At 33.9% G+C, this 18,721-nt stretch overlaps 1 protein-coding gene across 7 annotated transcripts in view; it reads left to right on the forward strand.

Annotated features, from left to right (window-relative positions):
* The first annotated feature begins 1,534 nt into the window (after positions 1 to 1,534).
* Positions 1,535 to 18,721, forward strand: part of LOC122010401 (ubiquinone biosynthesis monooxygenase COQ6, mitochondrial-like) — a 36,137-nt gene continuing 18,950 nt past the window's right edge. For 2 of the 7 annotated variants that reach the window (XM_042566921.1, XM_042566923.1), the window contains exons 1-5: positions 1,535 to 1,961; positions 2,658 to 2,716; positions 3,529 to 3,748; positions 3,846 to 3,942; positions 17,651 to 17,691. In XM_042566921.1, coding sequence (XP_042422855.1) covers positions 3,641 to 3,748; positions 3,846 to 3,942; positions 17,651 to 17,691 — 246 coding nt within the window. In that variant the 5' untranslated portion in view covers positions 1,535 to 1,961; positions 2,658 to 2,716; positions 3,529 to 3,640. Of the gene's footprint in view, positions 1,962 to 2,657; positions 2,717 to 3,528; positions 3,749 to 3,844; positions 3,943 to 6,399; positions 6,784 to 17,650; positions 17,692 to 18,721 lie in introns of those variants that run through there. The other 5 variants (XM_042566918.1, XM_042566919.1, XM_042566920.1 and 2 more) reach the window with 4 other exon arrangements.

The following is an 18,721-nucleotide window of genomic DNA, read 5'->3' on the forward strand; positions in this document are numbered from 1 at the left end:
GGGGCTAATTTTTAGCTGATAAATAATGTGTTTACGTGTGCTTTGTTTATCATTAAAAAATTTCACCATAAAAAATATTTGTATTTTAATAATTTTAACTGATAGTGTTTTTTCTCTTACCAGCAGCCAAATAGATTGTTTTTTTCTTCAGATTATATATTTTTAATATGGTAAATGTTTTGTAAATTAATTTTTTTAGGACTTGATTAAACATATTAACTCTCTTCGAAACTTTTTTTAATTAAAGAAAATGTGCATAACAAATCTATAATGTAGAGATATTATATCAAAATATTTTCAGCTTTTTACATAATGTAAATTTCCGAAATTACTAAATCGCAGGATAGTTTCAAAATTATAAAATTATTTGTTTGTTTTTATTTTATTTTTAATACTGATAGAAAAATCAATCAAATCAATTTTTATTTAAAAATCAATTAATTAATTTTTAATACTAAGTAAATCGATTTCTTTATATTAAAATTTTAAATAAATCAATTGATTGATAATAAAAATCAGTCGAATCGATTTACTTCGATATAAAGATTAATTTTAGATAAAATCAGTTGATAAATTAAATGATTTCAAATTGATATAAAACTAAGTATGATGTATTTGATTATTTTTTTATTATATTTATGCTCTCAAATATTAATTTATTCTAATATATTGTGAGTAGTGATTTTTTGAACACTTATAATAACTAGATTAAATCTACTGGATCAAATGTATTTGATATTATGAGGATTGTTGGGTTGTAATGGTTGTAAATAAAATCTCATATTGAAAATATATGAAATATATTATGAATTTATAAGAGAAAAATATTTTCACTGATATAAATATTTTAGATGGAGATAAAAATAAAATTACAAGAGTTTAGATTTAAAATGAATAATATCATATTATTATAATTATAGAAATCACTATTTTTCTTAGGTCCTACTTTGTTTCCTTTCTTCTACCTTTCTTTTTATTATTCATTACTTTTTGTTTTGTTTATCAGTTTTAGGAGTAAACAAAATTACAGTTAATGTCCGCAGATATGGTGTGTGCTAAATCACTTAGCAGAATAATAAGATGCTTTCTTCACCTTTCTTTTTATTATTAATTATTTTTTTCTTTATCCGCTTTAGGAGTAAACAAAATTAGAGTTAATACCCGCATGAATATGATGTGTGGTAAATCACTTAGCAGAATAATAATCATAAGAATATGGGGGTTTGAATATCAATACAGATGAATATTTTGAAGTTGAATTTTAAATTATTTTAAAATATAATTCGATTCGAATTCATATTCGAACAATTCGAACTAAATTTGAAATTTTATTTTGAATCAAGGTCAAACTAAAATTAGTTATATTTTTAAAATTTAAATTAAATTCAAATATGATATATATTTTAAATTCAAACTCAAATATAAATATTTTTATATTATTCAATTATTCAATTCGATGGGATTTATTTACAAAATGAATTGGACCGGACCTAATTTTGGACCCTTTAAACCGACTCGTATATCTGGAATGGATTAGAAAATGTGCGAAAATCATAATCCTACCCTCTCCTACCCCTTCCCTGTTACCTCGCACGATCCCGCTCGCCATCGCCTGTCGGCCGCCACCACACACCGCTTGCCCCTTGAGTAGTCCAGTCGCCACTACCCTTCTATCGCCTTCTCCGTGATTCTCAACATCCGTATCCACTTAGCCACTTGTATCGTCCCTTTTCTGGAACAATCAAGAAGCCGATTCCCTCTCTTACAGCAGGAAGTTCGAGTCTTGCCATTACATCAACATCGACTAGCAGTCTTTTTCTGCACTGTTCTTGTGAAAACTCTCCTTTTATGTTCTCCAGCGGCCCCTGGTTGCCCGATTACATCGTCGATCGGCTGGGAGGTGTTCTTCTTCCACCTTCAGCGGTCTATTCGTGGTTGTTTCTAAAAATTGCTGCAAATAAGTAGGTTTACCTTCTCTTTTACTCGAATTGGGTGGAAGTATTGAAGAAGTGAGCGGTAGGATAGGGAGGGAGTGTTGATATTACAGGTTGTGTGTGGTAACACTGCAGGAGAGTCGCAATAATCTATTCGATAACTAGTAAAAAATTTTATCTGTTTCAAGCGAAACTTGTGGAGTGAATATATTTAAGTAATGTTCTGGTATTTGGTTCTTGTGGGATATTGAGTTTAGGGATAGGCGATATAAGAGGTAGGTTGTATATTTAACCCACATTTAAAACTTTGTGGTTTAGTAGTTTTTAAGCTTAAAAGATGGATGGTGTGGTGGAGCTAGGAGATAAAGGCTGACGTTCGGCATTGCAAGGGTAATGTGGGTTGTTAGTATAATGTTTGTCAATTGGGAGCTGAGAATAGTTTTATTTCTTACGGGGGTTAACTTGTGTGGAGTTAGAGATTGAGAGTTAGAGTTCAATGTACCAATTCGTACTAGGAATTTTGATGCCATCTTTGCCTCTTTTTCTTGTATTACTCACATTGTCGTTCTGGACTCTAGTTTTTTTGGTAGACATATGCGTTATGCTAGACTTTCTATATATCTTATCTATGCTAATTATTTATGATAGGTACTAAATCATAGTTATAGCTCAAGAGTATTTATCATTTTTTATTATCTTATGCATTTTTTTTTTTCATGTTAGGAACTTAGGATTGAGTTTGATGCATGGATTCACACTTGGCATGAGACTGCAATACAATGGTGATTAATTTCTGTTTTCTCACAGTGGTGCACTTTTGTAATTAATCTGTTGTATCTTGGATTTCTTAGATCTTCATAATTCATATTCTAGTATTGTGTCAAAATTAGTTTTAGCATATCTTCAATTAAGTTGCATATCTTCCCTCTTCTCATCATGCTATTTAACATGCACCATAGTCTTCACCTCTAGCTGACATTTTCTATTGGGATTAGTTTCGGAAACACCTTTGTTAGGATATCAATCAAATTAGAATCATTTTCCCCTGAAGAATAATGTTATTAATTATGGTTTTGTATGGAGATGGGTCGAGAAAGATGGGATTCTGTGAACATAAGTTGGAACTTCTAGAAACAGAATCTAGGTTCACTAGATTGAATGGCAAACCCAATTGGAATAGCATTTACTGGGCATAGATCTTCCATTTTGGAGCTTCACCTTTTAATCTTTGAGCAATCCGGCCCGCTCTTTAGGTAAATCTATGGTTGCTTGTTTGTTTGGGTTTATGTGGGGAGTTTTCTCATGGTTAGGTACTGGGCAGTCTTCCTTGTTTGGGCAACACTGGTGGGAGATTCAGCAGTCTCTCTTCATATCAACACTTTATTTTCTCTTGGTTAGTCATACTAGGCCGTTGATGGTTTGTTTTTTTTTTTTTTTTGAGAATTTTTGTAAGTTGTATGTTTATGTTGATGTATAAGATGTGGTAATTTAAATAATTGATGATATCTTGCTCCTCTTTCAAACCTGCTTAAAAAAGGTATTAGACTTTCACATGTTAATTTAATGTTCTCCCCTATTTTTGTATGGGATGCAGGTTGTTAGTCCACGTCACTCCTGGACACAACATTGGTTTACATACTGCAACCTCAACTCCAACTTCAGCCAGTCGGTGCACAACCAGTTCCATCGAGGTTTCACCTACAAAAATGTGGAATCTTTCCCGGATATCATTCAATAATGTGCAGAAATCTACGAGACATTCCTATGCGATTCCCTTAACCATCTTCTCTCTGCAGAATGACTCTTGCTTCATGGTTTGAGACCGTTTATTATTTATATTTTTGAGTTTTAGTTTCAAGTTTTTCATTAAGGTTTGAATAATTTATGGGTTCATTTTGTGCTTTTGCGCAGCGAGGGTTTTACACCCTCAATTCACAAGAGAGTGGAGGTTTAATTCTGCCTGAGTTGTTAAGAAACAAGAGTCTTCTTTCGCCAGATTGTGCCACAGGTATTTTTCTTTTTTTTTGGGTAGGGCTGGGCCACTTAGCGTCAACTTCTTTAGATATTGTTCTGATTTTGTATTTTTTGATATTTTAATCTTCTGCATTATATTTTATGTCATTGTCTTACATTTTATTCAATCGATCTAGTTGCTAAGTATAAGATGACTGTGTAGATCATACTCTTGGAACAACTTGGATACTTGTTGTATGTATCCTAATGTTTACTCAGTTGACACTCATGCTATAACACCAATATGATGGAGGTAAGTCATACCATATGATATATTTGAGAGTCGTATCTTTGGGTCAAAGTAAATCAAGCGGCCATCTCAAAAATTAGTTTAGGCTACACGACCCTTCTCTTTTTCTTACCTTTAGATTTGCATGCATAGGGTTGGGTTTTAGAGGACGTCTCAGTTTATTGGGTAGAGTTTCTCAGAGACATGGAAGCTAGATTTTGTTTTCATCTTGACACTTCTAGCATCTTTGAACTTTGATGTGATGTCATATGCTGGTGTTTTTTGTGTGCTTTCTAATGAGGTCTCATGCTTTGGTGCTATTTTAATATTTATATGATGTAGTTCTTTACTGCTGGCGTCCTTTTATTGTGTGTCTATTATGGCTTCATCTTCTTGGTGTTATATTAATGTTCATGATGTGATTCTCTACTGTTGTAGTTCCTTCATAGTATTGAACTGATTTCATGCTATTGATGCGATTTGTTATTTCTAAGATGTTGATTTAACATTGTTGATGTTCCTATATATAGTGTTTTCTTGTGTGGTTTTATATTGTTGGTGCATCTTATTAACTATATATATATATATATATATATATATATATTAGCGGAGGTCTTATTTTCCTAAAGAATTTTAATTTGAATTTAAGATTGTCAATAATGCTGGTCATACTCAAATGAAAAAGTTCACAGTTTTGTTGTACGCCAACCAATTAAGCCGAACATTCAAGAACCTTGGAGCATCTTCCATCCTGTTCTTAGTTTTTCTTCCACCCCCTTTTTCTTTTTCTTTTTCTGAATTGGTTTCTTGGTTTTATTTTACCGTTCCCACACTCATCCTTTAAAAATTTGTTCGATGACTCTTCTAGATGAGGTACAATAACTTTTGTCTTTCTCTTTATTTCTATTCTTATCCTTTAAGTCGCTTCTCCCCCTTCTTGTTTCTTATTCAAGCTCTTATGTATCAATTGCTTTCTTTTATAAGATGGTTTTATTTTTTAGGAGATTCAAAGCATCAAGTTTTTTTAAAATTAATTTTGGTCTCAATTGAATTCTTTTTTTATTTTCGTACTGATTTTTTTTTTGATTATATTATCCTAATGTGTTCTGTTTGATTTTAAGATAGTAAGTCTACCTAATTTTATATTTCTTAATTTTTGTACCTTTAACCCTAAATCTTTTTCTTGATGAGATTTTGTTGTTACTTGGCGACCTTGCTTGGCGACTTTTTTGTAATAATCTTGTTCATTGTTTTTGTTTTAACAATCCCTTGCATCTTAGATCACTGATTTTGACAACAATCGATAGTTTACCCCTTGTTTATGTTGCTTTCCCCTTGTTCTTAATTAAGATCTTATGCATCAGGTGCTTTGTTTTATAAAATGATCTTATTTTTCAAGTGATTTGAGCCATTAAGTATTTTTTTTTGTATTATTATTAAATTCAAATAAATTCTATTTATTTTATTCTGAGATAGTAAGTGTACTCAATTTTAGGTGTCTCGATTCTCGTGTCTTTGTTCCTGAACCTTATCTTCTTGCTTTTGTAGTTCCTTAGGAACCTCTTGTTGTTTGATGTCGACCTTGCTTATGTTTTGTTTAACAACCCCTTGCAACTCAGATCATCGATCCAAACAACAATCGATCGTTTACCCCTTGTTTCCTATCTAGATCTTATTCATCAGTTGCTTGTTTTATTAAATGGTTTTAATTTTTTAAGAGATTCGAACCATTACAATTTTTTTTATAATTCTTGATAACCATTACATTTTTTTTTTTATAATTCTTGATTTCAATTGATTTTTTTTCTAGGTTTTATTGTCTTTGACTCTCAACCTTTGTCTTGGCGACCTTTTCTTGTTTCTTGCAACCTAGTGTTGTTTTTTGGTGATCTTGCTTGGTGATCTTCCTATTACTTAACGTCTTTGTTGTTTATTGTCTTCTTGTTGTTTCTTGCCGATTTTGTTTCTTGGTGACATTGTTTCTCGGAGACTTTGTTTTTTTGTGACCTTACTTAGAGCAATTTTTTCTAGAGGGCTCTTGTAATTTTTTGTTGGGTTTTGTTGTATTTTTTTAGTGGGATCGGATGATACTTTTGCTAGTATTTGTTGGAATATTTAAATTTAATTTGTTATAATTTTTTAAAGATTTGTTGTAATATTTTCCATATCTATTGCTTTTAGTTTGTAGCGACGGGCTGATTATGATTCCTCCTGATAATCCAGGTGAACAGGTAATCAATCCCTTAACTAGGTTAAGGTTTTGGGCCAAATTCAGTTTGATCAGGCTTGACTCATGAACAGGTCTACCGAATGATGTGCATCAGACCCAATGATATCTGCATTGATGCTTATTCCTGTAGATTGTGACTCGGAGGCCACAATCCCTCGTGTTGAACGAAGCTTTGTGGCTTCTAATCAGGATGCCCCTTGAGCTAGATTGTGCTCACACAATCCTACAACCTGAAATTCCTATGTTGCGGTGACGAGCTATGCCCGCCACCTCTCAAAATAGAGAATCACTCCTTTTCGGAGATCAACACTCTTCCTCTATTGTTGTTGAATTGGAGCTGAGACCTTATCACCAGTGGCCTTCATCTTGCACCCAAGGTAATAACAAAATTACAAAAGCTTTGTGATGAATCGATGCACTATGGCTTGTGTAGCCGCCTCTTTCAATTGCTTTTGAGCCCAACAACTAAGACTTTTAGATAATGATTAGATTCTAAGTTGGGCAAATTTGGAGCCCAATTGGAGAAGAGTTGCATTACCAAATGAGGTCTCGCTAATGTACGCACTTTACGACAATTCACATAGAAGTGAGATGGATGAGGCAACTACATGAGGTGCTATGTATTGATGCATGATATAGAGCTTTTGTTATCAGCTTTGGTGCAACATCAAATCTATTGACGATTAGGTTTCAGCTTTGATTCAATCAAGTGGAGGAAAAGTTCTGATCTCCGAAAATTAAGGGAGAGGGTGATTCTCTATTTGGAGAGGTGACAGGTGTAGCTCATCGCCATGACGTAGGGGTTTCGCTTGTAGACTTGCGGTAGTAAGCACGGAATAGGTGTCAGTCAAATGTGGTTAGATTAGGTGCACGCCACTTTGTAGACTTGCCACAAGCTTGGTTTGTTGGGTTTGGTCCATAACCTTAACCAAGCTGAGGGTGATCCGTTGATCTGGATGATAGGTGCCCCGGGCGCCATGTGTATGATCTATTGATCTGAACGACAGGTGGCGTATGAGGGTATCGCCTCCCTCTTGACTTCTTTCATGTCCTTATAAATCTCTTCCTCTAGGACTTGCTACTCATGTTGAGCTCAAGGCTACTCTTCCATGCATGGTCCTATCTCCCTTTCTCCTAGCTAGAGGTGGCAAACAAGCCAAGTTTCCCATGACCAAACCTAACCTAAATGGGTTAGGATGGGCAGTGTGTAATGTGCCATGCAAGGCTTGTTGTTGATCCACATAGGGTAGCTCACCTCCATGGTTTGGACCAAGATGATTTAAAAATTAGTTGGGTCAGGCATGGCCTAAAAATGAGTCATGCATGACCTAACACAAAGTCGCCCTCGACCATGTACACCCGACCAATTATATGTCAAGGGCAATTTAAATGATTATTATATTTTTTAAAAAACTAAAGTACTCTTATATATATATATATATATATATATATACACACACACACACATTATTTTTTTCCCAAAAAAAGCTTACCAAAATTTTCTAACAAGTACTTTTAATTCTCTCTTCAGACAGCTCTCATTCTCTTACTCTTAAATTATTCCCTTATTTTTCATTCTCTAAACACACATTCACTCTAATTTCTCAATGATCTATAAGTCTAATTTCTAATTTTTATCAACACAATTTTATTACAACTCTGATTTATAAGTTTATTTTTTTAATTCAATTTGATCTTAGTTTACAAATTGATAACACCAAAGCCAAGTTATTTGCAATTATATAAGTACAAATTAGTTAATTTAATAATAAATGATTTAGTAGGTATTTAGATTAGCAGCTATTAATTTAATAATATAATACTTAGTAATTATAATAATATGTTATATAGTAAGTTAATTAAAATTTTAATTTACACCTAATTAAATCAATATTGTATCAAAATTTATAATTTAATTTTAGATTAGACTATAAATGATGGGATCTTAAGAATTTTCTCACACTTTATCAATGCTGAAATAAAAATTCAATTTAAAATAAATTTTAATATTTATTTTTATAAGACTTTATAAAATTAATTATAATAATATTATTGTAGAATTAAATAAAAAATAAATTATTAGTGAATCACATTATTTTGAATGTCTTCGGTATATCCTGCACGTTTGACTTCTTATTTAATAACAAATCAAATTATTATATGGTGTATTGGAGTAAATTAAAAATTATATGAACATTTGAATACTAAACTCCCTATAAACTAATAAATTTCATAATCTTAAAATAAAGAATGAATCTTGATAAAATAAATAACCAAACCTTATCTCTCTAGGTGAGGTTGGATATATGGATTTTTTTACGTCATTGGGCTCTATCCCATACTATATCATCATCTATACATAAATAAATTTTATTTTGTTTTATTATTACTAACCAAGTCTTTTTTCTTCTTCTTTCTCGTTTGATGTGCGTATTTGTCATAGTTTCACATCCCCAACTGGAGCATCTATTGGTTGTCTAAGTACATGTTTGTACCATCTTAAACATATCTCTCAGAGTTTTCCTTCAATAGATGCAACTCCAACTTTCTCTCTAATGCTCTCATTTCTTATTCTGTTCATCCTCGTATATCCACATATCCACCTTAACATTCTCATCTATGCAATTCTTATTTTTTGTTCACGTGCTCGAGTCATAGTCCAACATTCAGCGCCATATAACATAGCAGGTCTAATTATTATTTTGTAAAATTTCACTCTAAGTTTTAGAGGTACTTTACGATCACATAAAACACTTGACACCCTCCTCCAATTCAACCATCCTGCTTGTATTCTATGTAAGACATCTCTCTCAATTCCTCCATCGTTTTGAAAAAATGATTCGAAATACTTAAAACTTTCAGTTCTAGATAATTCGTCATCTTCGATCTTAACAATTGTCTTATTACGGCTAATATTGTTAAACTTAAATTCCATATATTCTGTTTTTACTCTACTAAGCTTAAAACCTTTCACTTTTAGTGTTTCCTGCCAAGATTCTAGTTTAACATTTACTTCTTCACGTATCTAATATACCAAAATAATATCATCTGCAAACAACATGCACCACGGTATTATGTCTTGATTATGTCTAGTGAGTTCGTCCATAATTAGTGTAAAAAGATGAAGATTTAGAATTGATCCTTGATGTAAGCCTATCTTTATTGAAAATACTTCAGTTAATTCACCTGAAGTTTTCCATTACATTTTCATACATATTCTTAATTTGTTCAATATATGTTATGCTAAAACCTCTCTTTTTTAGAATTCTCCATATAATTTCGCTTGTAACTTTATCGTAATCCTTTTTTAACTGATACCATGTGTAGATCTTATTTTTGCTCCCTTTACTTTTCAATTAGTTGCTTGATAAAATGTATAACTTCTATTGTCGACCTCTCAGGCATGAACCTAAATTGATTTTCGGTTACTGTGGTCTCCTTCCTTAATTTTTTTCTATTATTTTTTTTCTAAAGTTTCACCCGTTTAGTTTGCACAATTTTGTATGTCACCCTTGTTCTTATATAAGGAAAATAGAGTACTTACCCACTATCTAATATTTTTTTCATTTTTAATATTATATTAAATAATTTTGTAAGTCATTCAATACTTTATTTCCCTAGACACTTCCATACTTCTATCGGAATATCATCTGGTTCAATGACTTTTCCATTGTGCATCCCATTTAAAGCTTGTTTTACTTCCAAAGTTTAAATTCTACGATAAAAATTTAAATTTTTATACTTATTTGACATACTTAAATTATCTAAGTTAAGTTGGTCACATAAACCTTCATTAAAAAGTTGATGAAAATACGTCATCCACCACTCTTTTATTTCTCCAATATTTACTAGTACTTTATTGCATTCATGTTTAATACATTTTATTTGGATAATATCTCTTATCTTTCTTTCTCTCACTTTAGCTATTTTATAAATGTATCGTTTCCTTTTTTTTTATTCCAATTTTTAATATAACTTTTCAAAAATTTCATTCTTTACTTCATTCACTACTTTTTTAGCTTTTTTATTAGCTATTATATATTTTTTAAAGTTTTCCTCGTTCTTATAAATATATAATTCTTTATAAGCTATTCGCTTTTTCCTTCACTTTTTCTTATACTTTCTCATTCCACCACCAAGATTCCTTGGTGGTGCATGCCCCTTTGACTCACTGAGTACACTCTTAACTATTATTTTCAACTTTGATACCATCTTATCCCATGTCGTATTAGAGTCATTGTATATTTCACATAATGCTTGTACTCTTACTTTCTCCTTAAATATATTTTGTTTCTCATCCTTTAACTTCCACTACTTAGTTGTATATATTTTCCTTTTATTGTTACTATGCTTGAGACGTATATCCAACACTACTAACCTATGTTAAGTAGCTTGCAATCTTTACTAATCTTTTTATCCCTCTTCCTAACGATAAGAAAGTCAATTTGCAATTTATTATTCTCAATTTTGAACGTGATCATGTGTTCTTCTTTTTTCTTAAAAAATGTATTAGTTAATATAAGTGTTGGAGGATCGGTGGCCGGCTTGAAGGGGGTTTGGATAGCTAGACCACCTCCAAATCGATTTCTTCTCTACAATACGTTAGTTTGCGCAAGCGGAAATATAGAAATTAAAACAATGAAACACAAACAAGAATACAAACGCTAACACGCTCGATGTAACGTGGTTCAGAGATTGCTTGCTCCTACTCCACGGCGTGTCCTTGAGGTGGACGATCCCTTGATCCTTCGGTGGATCAGTCCCCGGTAATCTCCGGCTAGAGCTTCTCCTTCTATGTGGAGCAAACATCTCACAAAGGCCTCTTCCTCTTTACAAGATGAAACTTAGGATTGGAGAGGAAGAGTAGACTTGGAAGCTTTGGGCAAGACTAAGAAGGTTTACAATTAGCACCAGTAACCTCCTTCAAGCCCCCAAAGCATCCCTTAAATAAGAGGAGAGAGTTGATCAACAATCAACTTAAACCCCGACACCAGTCGACTGGTCCAAGCACCAGTCGACTGGTGTGTCGTTGGATCCAGCAAACGACTATGTACCAGTCGACTGGCCTCAGTACTAGTCGACTGGTCCCTGAAGCCGACGAGTACAGAATCATTCTGTGCGTTCTGTGAATTTGGATCAGTCGACCGGTCCCATGACCAGTCGACTGGTCCAGTACATTCACTTCTCTCATCCTTTCCGGAGTCGCCTTTGAAGTCCTCTTCCTCGGCCTTCGTCCCTCAGATGCACCCGAGCCCGCGGCTCCTCTCCGTGCCATCCTTCACGCGGCCTTGAATTCCACTTCCCTCGGCTCCACTCCATTGCTCCTCGTCCGGCGGTCCCTCGGATGTCTTCCACACCATCCTTCACCGACTCAAGGATCCGAGGCCTTGGATGAGCTTCCCACACTTGGTCGCACCAAGTTCCTCATGTGTTTCTCCAAGTCCTGCAAGACTCAAACACATATCAAATACATATGAAAGCCTAACTTAAACTCTTTGACACACACATCAAAACCTAGGTCGATTGCACCAACAATCTCCCCCTTTTTGATGTGTGGCAATATGTTTAAGTTAGGCATAAATAACAACTTTTAAAATTAGAAGCAATATGTAAACATGAAACATAAAACCCAAGCTCCCCCTTAACACATGCTCTCAACCTTAATTTTCAAAGATTTTCGTACAAGCAAACCAAGTAGGTTTCTAACTTAAACCTTCCCTTTTCTCCCCCTTTGACACCATAAAAAAAATATCGTACCAAACACGTACACATACTATGATATCAATTCTAACCAAGTTTGGACCAAAAACTTGATTTCAGAAACCCTCAGAGTGTTGGAAGGCCAGTACCAGTCGACTGGTACCTGTAACAGTCGACTGGTACATGCTGAACTCAAATTTCAGCCTTCTGAGGCCAACTTCAGAAATGCATAAAAAATTTCAGAAAATTCGAAAAATCATGAAATTTTGAACACATATTTCTTGAAATGTCCTTTAACTAGGAAAAATATGTTTTCATGAAAAGTCAACTTATTTTTGAAATTTTGACCAAGTCTCAAGAATTCCAAAAGCGTTTGTATCAATTTAAAACCCAGTTTTGCCCTCATATGTTTCAATATAGCTATACCATAGTAGATAAAACATAGAATTATTTTCAAAACATTTAAAATATCCAACTATGATCTATAGGCAAGATGTCCATTAATTAAACATTTGCTTTCCCCATAGTTGGTCTATGATCACTAAAAATTGATACATCACATAACTCATCAAAATGCCATAAGCATATGTGAATTATTTTTATCATCCTAATATCTCACATTTATGATTAGAAAAGAAGACAAGTCATTGTGAGATAAATGTAACTTCTACTTAGCCCTCTTAATCATGAATTTCTAGCAATGCTAAGTGCTCCCTCTTAAGATCTTAAGTCAACCATTTTTCAAGAATTTGAATTATGATTTCCATGGTTGACTTAACCCAAAATCCTCTAACCCTTGAGGATTGATTTTGGCACTCAATAGAAATTCTTTCTAATTGGATTAACCAAATATTCCTTGGGGATCCATTTTCTATCTATGGTCTTGGTTTTTGATTGCCCCCTAGCAAGTAAACAATGGTAGATCTTTTCATTATTTGGTTCATTGTATCCTATCCCATTTTTCTTAAAACTTGCCCTTTGGCTCCCAATGATCATATTTAGGGTTTTAGAGCCAATTTCAAATTTCCTCAAGGCATTGGTAAGGTATTCTACCTTTTCCCTTAATTTCCTATTTTCTTCTTCTAAATATGAATCATTTGAAGAATTAGAAGAAGCATGCATATTGTTGTTCTTAGAGCACATGGATTCTAATTTTTCTTCAAGCATGCTAATATCATGTTTCAAAGACTTGTTTTTCCTTTTTGCCTTGAACAAGTCATCATTTGTGCTTGAAATAATTTTAATTAAAATATGGGGAGGAAGATTATGTACCTCATTTACCGAGAAGTCCGAATCCGAAGTTTGACCTCCCCCTTCACTTGAGCTCCCTTCTTCATCTTCACTTGAGCTCTTTCCTTCTTTATTTTCGGATGAGGTGGAGGCTATATCATCAATTCCCATTAGCGCAAAATTGACTACATGGTGCTTTTCTTCCTCCGATGATGATGAAGGATCATCCTATGTTGCTTTTAGGTTTTGAGTCTTCTTCCCCTTTTCTTTTGTCTTCTCCTTCTCCTTCTTCTTCCCTTCCTTCTTCTTCAAGAGAGGGCAATCATCTCTCATATGCCCCTCTCCTTGACAATTGTAACATTTGATCTTTCTTCTTCTACTCTTGCCCCTTGAACTTCTCCTAGCATGTGATTTGTTAGAAGAAAAAGATTTAAATGCTTTTCTCATCTTCCTTACCATATATGCCTCTTGATCGCTATCCATTGAGGCACTTGACTCCTCGAAATCGGAAGATGATGGAAATGGGTCTTTCTTCTTCTTCCCCTTTCCCTTGTTTACCACAAGGGCTACTCCTCTTGATCTTTCTCCATCTAGTCCTTCAATCCGAGTCTCATGGAGCTCCATTGTTGAGAAGAATTCATCTAGAGAGCTCTTCTTTAGATCCTTTGAAATGTAGAATGAATCTACTATTGAGCTCCATGTTGAGGTTCTTGGGAAAACATTGATGACTTTCATCATAATGTCTCGGTTGGAGAGTTTCTCACCTACACTTGTTAGTCCACTTAAAATTTCTTTAATTTTAGCATGAAGTGTAGATACCTTATCTCCCTTCTCAAGCTTTACATTATTGAGTTGAGTTCGGAGGAGGTCTCTTCTTGCCAATTTAGCCTCCGATGTGCCTTCATGAAGCTCTACTAGCTTTTCCCACAATTCCTTGGCACTTGTGTAGTTTCCAATTCTTGTTATCTCTTGTTGGGGAAGAACACTTAGTAGATGATGCAAGGCTTTTGAGTTTGCTAGGTGTTCTTCCCTTTGCTTCTTGCTCCACCTTATCTTCTCGAGTATCTCATTGTCTTGCCCCCTAGGTATCTCAAAACCGTTTTCCATAATTAGCATAATCTCAAAATCGGTATTGAAAAATACCTCCATTCTTTTTTTCCACCAAGAGAATTCTCCTTCGAATTTGGGTGGATGAATATTTGAGCCGGCCATTTGATGATGTTGTTCTTCTTGGCGATTAGTTCGTTGAAGAGCGTCCTTGCTTTGATACCAAATGTTGGAGGATCGGTGGCCGGCTTGAAGGGGGTTTGGATAGCTAGGCCACCCCCAAATCGATTTCTTCTCTACAATACGTTAGTTTACGCAAGCGGAAATATAGAAATTAAAACAATGAAACACAAACAAGAATACAAACGCTAACACGCTCGATGTAACGTGGTTCGGAGATTGCTTGCTCCTACTCCACGACGTGTCCTTGAGGTGGACGATCCCTTGATCCTTCGGTGGATCAGTCCCCGGTAATCTCTAGCTAGAGCTTCTTCTTCTCGGTGGAGCAAACCTCTCACAAAGGCCTCTTCCTCTTTACAAGATGAAACTTAGGATTGGAGAGGAAGAGTAGACTTGGAAGCTTTGGGCAAGACTAAGAAGGTTTACAATTAGCACCAGTAACCTCCTTCAAGCCCCCAAAGCATCCCTTAAATAAGAGGAGAGAGCTGATCAACAATCAACTCAAACCTCGACACCAGTCGACTGGTCCAAGCACCAGTCGATTGGTGTGCCGTTGGATCCAGCCAACGGCTCTCTGCAGAAAGTCAAATTCTGCCAACGGCTATGTACCAGTCGACTGGTCCTGAAGCCGATGAGCACAGAATCATTCTGTGCGTTCTGTGAATTTGGATCAGTCGACTGGTCCCATCACCAGTCGACTGGTCCAGTACATTCACTCCTCTCATCCTTTCCGGAGTCGCTTTTGAAGTCCTCTTCCTCGGCCTTCGTCCCTCAGATGCACCCGAGCCCGCGGCTCCTCTCCATGCCATCCTTCACGCGGCCTTGAAGTCCACTTCCCTCGGCTCCACTCCATTGCTCCTCGTCCGGCGGTCCCTCGAATGTCTTCCACACCATCCTTCACCGACTCAAGGATCCGAGCCCTTGGATGAGCTTCCCACACTTGGTCGCACCAAGTTCCTCGTGTGTTTCTCCAAGTCCTGCAAGACTCAAACACATATCAAATACATATGAAAGCCTAACTTAAAATTTTTGACACACACATCAAAACCTAGGTCGATTGCACCAATAATAAGGTCATATGCTATCGCAAAATCAATATAGTTTTCCTTTTTTATTTCTTATTCTAAACCCATAACCCTTATGTACCCTCTCGTATTCCTCATTTTTCACCCCGACATGTCCATTCAAATCATTTCCTATTAAAATCATTTCATTTGGTAGAATGTTTATAATACTTTATTTAGGTCGTCCCAAATCCTATTTAGGTAGCTTCATCTAATTCTACTTGAGGTGCATATATACTAATTACGTTCATAGTTTATTTCACCAGTACTATCTTGAGAGCTATAATTCTATTTCATTTTTTAATTACTTGTACAACTTTATTTTTTAACGAACTATTTACAACAATATCCACTTTATTTCTTATTGTACTCTTTACTGGATACTATAACTTAAAACCCGAGTTTTCTATCGTTTTTACCTTCTCGTCTATTCATTTTGTCTCTTATACATACAAAATACTAATTCTTCTCCTAATTATCGCATCTACTACTTCCATTGTTTTACTAGTGAGAGTTCCTTCCATGTTCCAAATCTTAGATTCTTAGTTTTTTTATAATATTTGTTCTTATCCAACCTATGATGTAAGAACTCTTGCCTATTTAACATGACATCCAATTTCTTATGGAGATATCGCGATCCTTGCCAATACGTTGTAGTAGGACCCAACAACTCATCGAGAATGAATCTTGATAATGATTTAATTTTATTGCCTAAACAGGATTTTAGGAATACAATTAAAAAATAGTAATTTTGAAAAAGTATATAGATTATTTAATTTGGTTGCCTAAACAATCATTTTTTTTGCTTTATGTATATTAAATTTTAATTTTTATATTGCACTTCAAACAAAATAAACATGAATCTGTTGCTGCTTACATTACCTCCTAATTGACCCTTTGTCTAGGTGAAAAAAAGCATTTGAGTTTAAATACATCTAAAGTGAGTATATTATTAAAAATAATAATTTTTTCATCAAATGCTTGAATATTTTTGGGAATAAAATAGAAGAGGAATAGATGCTAAATATAACTAGAAATATTATAAAATTTATTTATTTTTATAAAATATAAAATAGAAATATTTACCTATGTTGATACAATTATATCTCAAATTTTGGTAGAAATTAAATAACTTATGTATTTTTGGCAAAAAAATTTAAATTAAATTGTGTTGAAGAAACCTATTTCATAGAAACAGGAAAGTTCTAAAGTAATTAAATGACTATTGTATTTGTTTTACCTCATCATGAATTTATTTTACAATATTTCCATTAAAAAATTATTGACAAATATATATTTTTAAAAATTAATTTTCTATGGAAAATATAAATTTAAAGTGTTTATTTTGCAATATCTTTATTAAAAAAATACATATTTATTTATTTTTAAAATTTTATTTCCTTTAGAAAATATAATTTTAAAGTGACAAATGGAGAGTTTCTAAAAAAATTAAACACCAATTAGGCACATTACGATTTCTAAGCCCAACCCACTTTGCCCCAATCATGCCTTTAAAGAGGAATCATCCTATAGTTTCATTGTAATTTTCTAAGGTGTCATCTCCCTCCCCCTTCTGCCCAAGGGCTCATAGTCGAGTTTAGAGTTGGAGGTCGCGAAGAATTGTTTGTAGTAATTGTGAGGTTCATTTCTTTCGTTACCTCGAGACAGTAGTTTTGTCAGTAATCTAATGCTAATTTGATTTTCATGGGTCAATTATTTCAATTAGGTGAAGTACCCGAGAGAACCTTCCAACCCTACCGAGTGTAAGTTTCTTCATTGATGGTTTCTTTGCTTCAATTTTTGATTTTGGTTGATCTTTGCAATTTTTTTTAGATCTTGCATTCGAGTTAGTTTGCCCTCGAATTTATGCATTTAATGGTTGTTAAGTGGAGATTTGAACTATGGAGTCCTTTGCTTCCTTTGAGGAGTAATCTAGATCCTGAGTTTTTTTTTTGCCATCACTGAGTGGGATTCGACTTGTGATTGGGATTTTATTTAAACTTATTTTGTTCTGTGTTTGCAGCTGCCAAGGTAATGGGCCATGACTCGAGGGTTCACTTCAAGGTACGTTATAAGCATTTGTTGGTTTAATATAACTTCACAAAAATATTGTTGGGCAATTTTACTTGCTAAAATATCTTAGACAATGCAGCAACATTCCCTGTTCTAAGAATTTGACGAGTGACTAATCTAGACCCAATATATAGATTAATAGGCAACATATGTTTCCCTCGAGAAACTTAAAATTATACTTACATAAATGATATTGGATGATAACGTTGTAATTAAGGGTGATATATTTTGATTCACGAAAGATTGTTTGTGTTTTGATTTCTAATTGAAATGAATTGATTTTGTATACAAAATATAGATGCATACATTTTGAATTGGTATATGAACCAAAATGCCTTTAATTGGTTATTTTTATGATAATTAATGACTATTCTGTAATCAATTAATCACCATGCCAATTTAGTTTTCCTGTTATAGCTAAACTAGTGCGGGAAGAAATTGTATATTATAATATTCTCTTTGTTGTAAAATAGTTTTATTTAAATGCAAAATGCCCTTAGATGGCAAAAGATAATGACCATCTTTTGGTATATTTTTTTTTGTACTTAATATTTTCTACTATAAGTTGGAGAAATATGGAAATTATCCATTAGTTTGACATTTGAAGTCTATTTTTTCGTACTTGGGGCATATTTGCACCAACATTTTGGGTGAATGCGTAATAGATAGATATGCATTGTACTCTTTAAACTTACAGTGTGCGCCAACTTGAATTTTATAAGCCTTATTGTTTAGTGCCATTTTCCTCATGACATCAACATGGATCTCAGACTCAAAAGAATGAGTGATAGTTAAGGTTATTAAGTTTATAAGATTAACGAATTTGAAATGGATTGTAGGTCGGTTTACTGAATTGTTATAAATAAATTTGGCTAGTGGCAAGATTGAATCCCAAATTTCTTTTTTTTCACCCATTAAACACCTTAATAAGTTTGCTAAACTCCGATTAACAACCTCCTCTCTTTGGTCTTATGGAGATGGAAGGTGGAAGAAAATTTAAGTTGGGTCTCAAATAATTTCT

The sequence above is a fragment of the Zingiber officinale genome, chromosome 8A (assembly GCF_018446385.1).
Source record: "Zingiber officinale cultivar Zhangliang chromosome 8A, Zo_v1.1, whole genome shotgun sequence".
NCBI lineage: Eukaryota > Viridiplantae > Streptophyta > Magnoliopsida > Zingiberales > Zingiberaceae > Zingiber > Zingiber officinale.